The 7,686-nt window shown below is 38.3% G+C and overlaps 1 protein-coding gene across 1 annotated transcript; it reads right to left on the minus strand.

The window, feature by feature from the left end:
- Nucleotides 1–625: 625 nt before the first annotated feature.
- LOC130915723 (ADP-ribosylation factor-like protein 8) lies at nt 626–1,631 on the minus strand. The gene is made up of 2 exons (XM_057835727.1): nt 1,417–1,631; nt 626–1,003 (listed from the first exon to the last, which is right to left on the minus strand). Exons 1-2 carry the CDS (start codon nt 1,537–1,539, stop codon nt 791–793), a joined length of 336 nt encoding a protein of 111 aa, XP_057691710.1. The 5' UTR covers nt 1,540–1,631; the 3' UTR covers nt 626–790.
- Nucleotides 1,632–7,686: the final 6,055 nt, after the last annotated feature.

Genomic DNA, 7,686 nt, shown 5'->3' on the forward strand with positions numbered 1-7,686 from the left:
CCAGTAAACCTGCATTCTGAGAGCGGAGTGTTCTGTTGGGGCGATATGGAACCAGAGCATCGGTGACATAAGATGGCCCCAACCCATTAATGGTCTTAAATGTAAGAAGGAGGATTTTGAATTCAATTCTAAACTCGACTGGAAGCCAGTGAAGGGCCTGGAGCACAGAGGTGATGTGCTCTCTTCTATTGGTTCCTGTTAAAAGTCTTGCTGCTGCGTTTTGGACTAGCTGAAGACCTTTTAGAGAACTTTTAGGACAAGCTGCAAGTAGGGAGTTACAGTAATCCAATCTGGATGTAACGAACGCGTGAATTAATTTTTCTGCATCGCTTTTACAGTAGATAAAATATTTCTAATTTTGGCTATATTGCGCAGGTGAAAGAAGGCCGTTCTGCAGGTTTGTTAAATGTGAGCTTTAAATGATAAGTCAGGGTCGAATAAAACTCCTAGGTTTTTAACTGTGGTGCTGGAGGCTACACTTACATTGTCCAGAGTGACTATCTGGGCAGCTAAAGAGTCTCTCACACTTTTCGTGTCCAATCTATTTGGACCGAGAGGGCTCATGGTGAACATTTATAAACTACTTTGAGCAAAAATGGGCTAACTCCATTTCATACCTGTTAAGTTGTAGAAATTGAAAATAGGGAGATTTCTGTTTGCCAACCCCGATGACGCGCGCTCGCGCGACAATCGCTAAGACAAAATGCAACCATTTTTTTTCAAGTTCATTTTGGTCACAACACTTGTGTAAAAATTAACTACACTGTCAAAGAACCTCTTTTTGGTGGCATCAGAGATAGTCTTCAACTTGCGCCATGTATTGTCTGGCATCATGTGATACTGCTATGTTGCCTGTGTCATGCCAGTTCTCCTTGTTCCTGTATTCAACATCTAGGATATCCTCAGCTTTCCGGATCACATCCATTTGCACAAATTTGGACATCAGCTTCCTCAGCAGCCTCTTCATCTCATCAACCATCACTCCAATTAGGGTTTCGTCAGACTAAATCAGCAAGATTAAAAACATTAATTACATCATTTAGAAAATTAATCATATTTGTTTTTAAAAGTATCTTGGTCATGGCAGTTTTTTAATTGAATTGTAACCTAGAATTGAAACTTTATATTTTTTGTTTCAGCACAGTAATAATGATATAATGTAATAAAGTGTATAGTATACACTTTAGCTTTAGCATAATAGCGAATCTAAATGACTTCAAGTAAGTAACGATACGCTTTCTCAATTAAATTCATATATTGTGGGGGTAGGACCGCAGTGGTTTAATTTTCCATGATGTTTGATCCACGAAAACACAGAGTAAAGCAGCGACTTCTTCCTCGTCATCGTTCTCCCATCATTAGCTCTAATGCTATTAGCATTAGGCTAGTTAGCTATCGCTGGCAGGTAAGACTTACGGCAATTACGTTGACGAATGTCGTTTTTCCCGAATACTGGAGGCCGACCAGGGTCAGCTCCATCTCTTCCTTCCAAAATAAAGACTTGAACCAGTCTAAAAGCCGGTTTATTAGTGCCAGCATCTTGGGAAGTCGGTGGTGCTTCGCCTCTTCCCTCCCTGTCAGATGTTTGGGCTTTTCCAGCTCTGAAGGGGAGGGAGGGCAGGGAAGTCGGAGACGGCCAGGCTATTCGTTGTTGGTCACTTTCCGAATCGGGCCGAATGGTATCGATACAAACAAACAAAAACGTTAAAAAAAAAAAAAAAATTGACATTTTTGGAAAATCGGGAGATTTGGCTTTCTAATCGTGAGGCGTGAGCATTGGGGTCAAAATCGGGAGTCTCCCGACCAAATCGTGAAACTTAACAGGTCTGCCATTTTTGTAATCTTTACCACATTGAGCTGGCGTCAACGCTAATAGGCGTCCAATCTATTTGGACTGAGAAGGTTGCAGTGACCCTTTAGAAATGACGTCACTAAGAGCAAAAGTGGGCTAACGGCACCTTATTTTTTAACTCATTGGCTGCCATAGTCAGTCCAAATGGATTGGACGTCTACTTAAGTGTGAAACTTGACTATTTCTCTCTCCCTGTCTATCCGAGCGAGAAACTTCTTCGCAAGTGTATATATAAGATAAACAAGTGTTACATAATTAGCGAAGCCTCCTCGCACGATCACGACCGGACAATTGGAGTGTTTTGCGGGGCGCTGAAGAAAGACAATCCCCTCTTTATGAGAGTGGAGTTATATTTTGGATTTGAGACATAAGCGCTTTCTTGAAAAGGATCCAAATCTTTGAGATACGCACGTAATGAATGAACAGAGGAGCGATTCACGTCGGCGTTCATGCTCCACCTGACGCCGCCGCCGATTTTCGGGTACACTTTGTCCCGCTGGTGTGACCCCTTTTTTTTTTTTCTCTTTTCCCTCCTCTCTCTCTTTCTCTCTCATCCCTCTTTTCAGCCCGCTGCAATTAGAGAGGCAACGTGGGATAAGAGGAATGTGTTAGCATGCTTTGTGAAGGTTGAGAGAAAGCCAAGCGGACAGAGGGAGAGGGGGAAGATGAGAGAGAGGGGGAAAAAAAGGACGTTCTTAACCCTTACTTGCACAAATGATGACTTTCTTTCTCTTCTAGAAAAAAAATATCACACTTCAAATTAGAACATGTTCTTTTTAGTGCTGCAAGGAATAATCGATTAACTCGAGTATTCGATAAGAAAAAAATATTCGAATTTTGCTGCCTCAAGTATTCGTTTAGTTAAAGTTGCGTTGTAATGGTTTGTTTTGAAAGTGTTTGAATTTAGTTTTATTGATATGGGTAGATACTAGAGCTGAAACGAATGCTCGAGCAACTCGAGTAACTCGAGTTTAAAAACTGATCCGAGTAATTTTATTCACCTCGAGTAATCGTTTATTTTGACAGCTCTAAGCGTCACGTTTTGCTCGGACTACTTTTAATGCGGGACAACGCGCTGATGTCACGTGCGTAGAGGAAGAAGCAAAAAAAAAAAAAACTTACTGCAGCCGACAACCGCTACAAACGACGCCGACGTTGCTAAATACTAGCCCGCTCATGCTACGTTAGTTGCAGGTAGCGTCCAATGAGTCTCATAGAGATCACATGTATGTTGAACTAGATGCATAATGACAGACTAGGCAGCGTCTGGGCAGCGTTAGCAAACAGCCGCCATCTTAAAGCAGTAGAGTAATAAAACCTCTCCTAAAAAAAACCTAATCTGGATGCCTCAACCATTAGTAATTACAGGCCGATATCAAATCTGACATTCCTGGGGAAAAGTATCGAAAGGGTTGTGTTTGAACAGATCCAGACTTTTATGATGCAAAACAATCTTTTTAACTCATTTCAGTCTGGATTTCGGCCACAACACAGCACCGAGACCGTGCTTATCAAAGTCCTAAATGATATTCGTCGGAATACCGATGCAGGCAAATCATCTGTTCTGCTACTATTGGATCTCAGCGCCGCATTTGACACGGTTGATCACAACATACTACTCAGCAGATTGGAACAGTGGGTAGGGCTTACTGACACTATTCTTCAGTGGTTCACATCCTATTTACATGATAGAGATTTCTTTGTGTCAATTAGAAACTATCAGTCAGAACGAACCAAATTCACGTGTGGAGTCCCTCAAGGGTCAATTCTTGGACCACTCTTATTTAACATCTATATGCTTCCGTTAGCTCAGATAATGGAACAGTATGACATCTCCTACCACGCCTATGCAGATGACACACAACTGTACATTTCTGTGTCCCCACATCATTATAGTCACTTAGTCTCCCTGAGTAAATGCATTCGTCAAATCAATGAATGGATGAGCCAGAATTTTCTCCAGTTAAATGTGGAGAAGACAGAGGTGATCATTTTTGGGCCAAAAAAGGAAAGGTCAAAGATAAGCAGCCAACTTAGCACAATGTCACTTACAGCTACCAATCAAGTCAGAAACCTTGGCGTAATTATTGACTCAGACCTAAAATTTGATAGCCATCTAAAGTCCGTCACTAAATCCGCTTATTACCACCTAAAAAATATAACCAGAATTAAGGGGCTTCTGACTCAACAAGACATGGAAAAACCTATGCATGCATTCATTTTAAGCAGATTGGACTACTGCAACGGTATATTTACAGGTCTTGATAAAAAATCAGTCAGGAAGCTGCAGCTAGTACAGAATGCTGCAGCCAGAGTCCTCACAAATACAAGGAAGCTGGACCACATTACACCGGTTTTGAAATCGCTACACTGGCTTCCAGTGAGTCAAAGGATAGACTATAAAATACTACAAAACACTTAATGGCCTTGGACCAAAATACATGCTTGACTTGTTAGATTCCTATGAGACATCTAGACCCCTAAGGTCGTCTGGAACAGGTCTTCTGCATGTTCCAAGAACAAGAACCAAGCAGGGTGAGGCAGCATTTAGTTATTATGCTCCTCACCTCTGGAACAAGTTACCCGAACGTCTGAAGTATGCTCAAACTGGTAGCTCCTTTAAATCAGGGCTAAAAACACTTTTGTTTGGCACTGCATATCCATAACTGTCTATATATTTCAACCTACCGGCCTTCTGTTCCTCTTGTGCTAATCTCCATTGCTGATTTCAATGATTATTAGTAGTAGTAGTTTTTGCTTTATTTTTATTTTTGTTTTATTTTTATTTATTTATTTTTATTCTGTGATTAAATGCGATCATATGTCTTGGTTTTTACGTTGTGTTGATTTAAATGTGATTTTTATGGTCTTCATGTGATGTAAAGCACTTTGAATTGCCTTGTGTTGAATTGTGCTATATAAATAAATTTGCCTTGCCTTTGCCTTGCCTAGAGCGCTAAGCGCTAATAAAGAGCGCTAAGCGCTAATATATAAGATTAACGTTACTGTCACTACTAGCTCACCTTACGTTAGCACTGCGGAGGGCTAGGTTTCAATTAATTAAGACCGCTTTCGATGCGTGGCTAACGTGTCTTACATACAGGCTTTAACATAACATAGCGTTGTGGAGTGATGAGGGTGTCAAATAAAAACTCAATAATGCTAACTATCAATTTTCGCTCAGTAGTCATTGCTGGATAAAACACCAAGTAGCACTAGTCCCTAATGTGCTCCAATACAGCCTGTATCATACATTTATTTTGAACAGTGCAAAAACTCAAAATCCTATCAGAACTTACAGTTTAGACTAACTTAAAACTTCATTCATTTCCTAACCCTTCTCCGCAGTGACAAAAACAGCTGACTGTGGCCCCAGTAGGTAGGCTACATATGGAACAATGAAATTAACAGTTCACCTGCTGTGGCCTGAACGCAGTCTTCCTCCTGGTGCGCATGGACTTGAATTGCGTGCCCGTTTGTGCATAATCAAATGTCTCAAGTGGGATTCCTTCAGAGGCTATTGTCATGAGGTTTTGGACTTTTGCCTCGGACAGACGACTTAGTTCGGACACTCAGTTGCCTTGACATTTTGCCGAGTAAGGCCAACGACATCATGCATTAAGAGAGACAATAGCTAATTAATATGCTCACTCGCCACCCTGTGGTCTGGGGTGTGAATTGCAACCTGTCAAAATGACAGATGGACTTCAGTTTTTTCCGTCACCGTTTTAAAAAAACTGTCAACGACGGAAAATATTCGGTTAACGCGACCCCTGATATATATATATATTTTTTGTGAATAAATGTGCTCAAGTGGAAGCTTCTCCCCTTTTTGGTACTTTTATGCACGTATCCTACCACGCGTTACAATGTACAAGACATGGATTACACTCGATTCCAGGATTTGTTCCCGTCAAACTGTTGGCTTGTACTGTATGTAAAGCATACGACAGCTCTGGAGACTAACAATCTACATAATTATACTGGGATAAGTTTGAAAACGCAATATCTTACCTTGAAGATCTGCCAACAAAAAACGGAGTTCTCAACAGCATACACTCTCTCGCTCCGTTGTCAATGAGACGCACTTTTGTCATATATTTAGCCTTTTAAACTTTTTTTTTCAATTTTTCTTTGTTTGGATCGATTATTCATCATCTAATATATTGGGGAAAATGCAACAGTAACAAAAAAAATACAATTAATCGATAGTTATGAGGTAGATATCCGTGACTTTTTTTAATAGACGCCATTTTTTTCATTGTGACATAATTTAATAGTTTAAAATACGTGAGTGAATAATTTTTTTAAGTAGTTTTTTTTTTTTTTAAACAAAATATTAGACATCGAATAATGATTTCAGCTAAAAACGCCAGATATTTTGAATAATAAAAATATTTAATGCCTATCCATACACGTATTGTTTTTATTTTTTTATTTCATTATTTGCCCTCTATGGACAATAAAAGCAGCATTGTGCTATGACCAAAACTAACTATGCTGAATATAGATGTATAAAACAAAATTGAATTGGAAATTTTCATTCGGCATAATTAGAGCCTTGAATAAGTCAAAAAGTAACAACAACATAATTTTCTTTTTTTCACAATGGCAGTTTTGGGGGAAAATACCCTGAAACAGCATTTCCACCAAAATGGTAGATGTGTTTGAAGTGTAATATCTAAGTCATTTCTGAATATTTCTTTTACTTCCATCCACTCAAAATGTTAAATGGCATCAGAGCTATACACACACAGTTTTTCATTTTTTTCTCTATACTTTTTTGCCCTCTATTGACAATAAAAGCAGTACTTTGCTATGACCAAAACTATGTTGGATATACATATGTATAAAACAAAATTGAATTGGAAAATTTCATATCGCACAATTAGAGCCTTGAAAAGTTCACTGCGTTATAACAATTTTTAAAAAATTCATGCATGCCTATTTTTGGCAATGGCCATTTTTGTGTATAATACCGCTAAACTCGCAATTTTACACAATAATTGTAAATGTTTTGAGGTGTGATCACTAAGTCATTGATGATTTTTTTTTTTTTTACTTCCAACCGCTCAAAATGTTCACTGGAGTCAGAGCTATCCATACACATATTGTTTTTATCTTTATTTTTATTTCATTATTTGCCCTCTATGGACAATAAAAGCAGCATTGTGCTATGACCAAAACCAACTATGCTAACTATATAAAACAAAATTCAATTGGAAATTTTCATTCGGCATAATTAGAGCCTTGAATAAGTCAAAAAGTCATAACAACATAATTTTCTTCTGCGTGCCTATTTTTTCACAATGGCAGTTTTGGGGGAAAATACCCTTAAACATGGCATTTCCACCAAAATGGTAGATGTGTTAGAAGTGTAATATCGAAGTCGTTTCTGAATATTTTTTTTTTTACTTCCAATTACTCAAAATGTTAAATGGCATCAGAGCTATACATACAGTTTTTCATTTTTTTCTCTATAGTTTTTTGCCCTCTATTGACAATAAAAGCAGTACTTTGCTATGACCAAAACTATGTTGGATATATATGTAAAAAAAAAAATTGGATTGGAAAATTTTATATCGCACAATTAGAGCCTTGAAAAGTTCACTGCGTTATAACAATTTTTAAAAAATTCATGCATGCCTATTTTTGGCAATGGCCATTTTTGTGTATAACACCGCTAAACTCGCAATTTTACACAATAATTGTAAATGTTTTGAGGTGTGATCACTAAGTCATTGATGATTTTTTTTTTTTTACTTCCAACCGCTCAAAATGTTCACTGGAGTCAGAGCTATCCATACACATATTGTTTTTATCTTTATTTCATT

Source organism: Corythoichthys intestinalis, chromosome 5 (genome assembly GCF_030265065.1).
Source record: "Corythoichthys intestinalis isolate RoL2023-P3 chromosome 5, ASM3026506v1, whole genome shotgun sequence".
Taxonomy (NCBI): Eukaryota; Metazoa; Chordata; class Actinopteri; order Syngnathiformes; family Syngnathidae; genus Corythoichthys; species Corythoichthys intestinalis.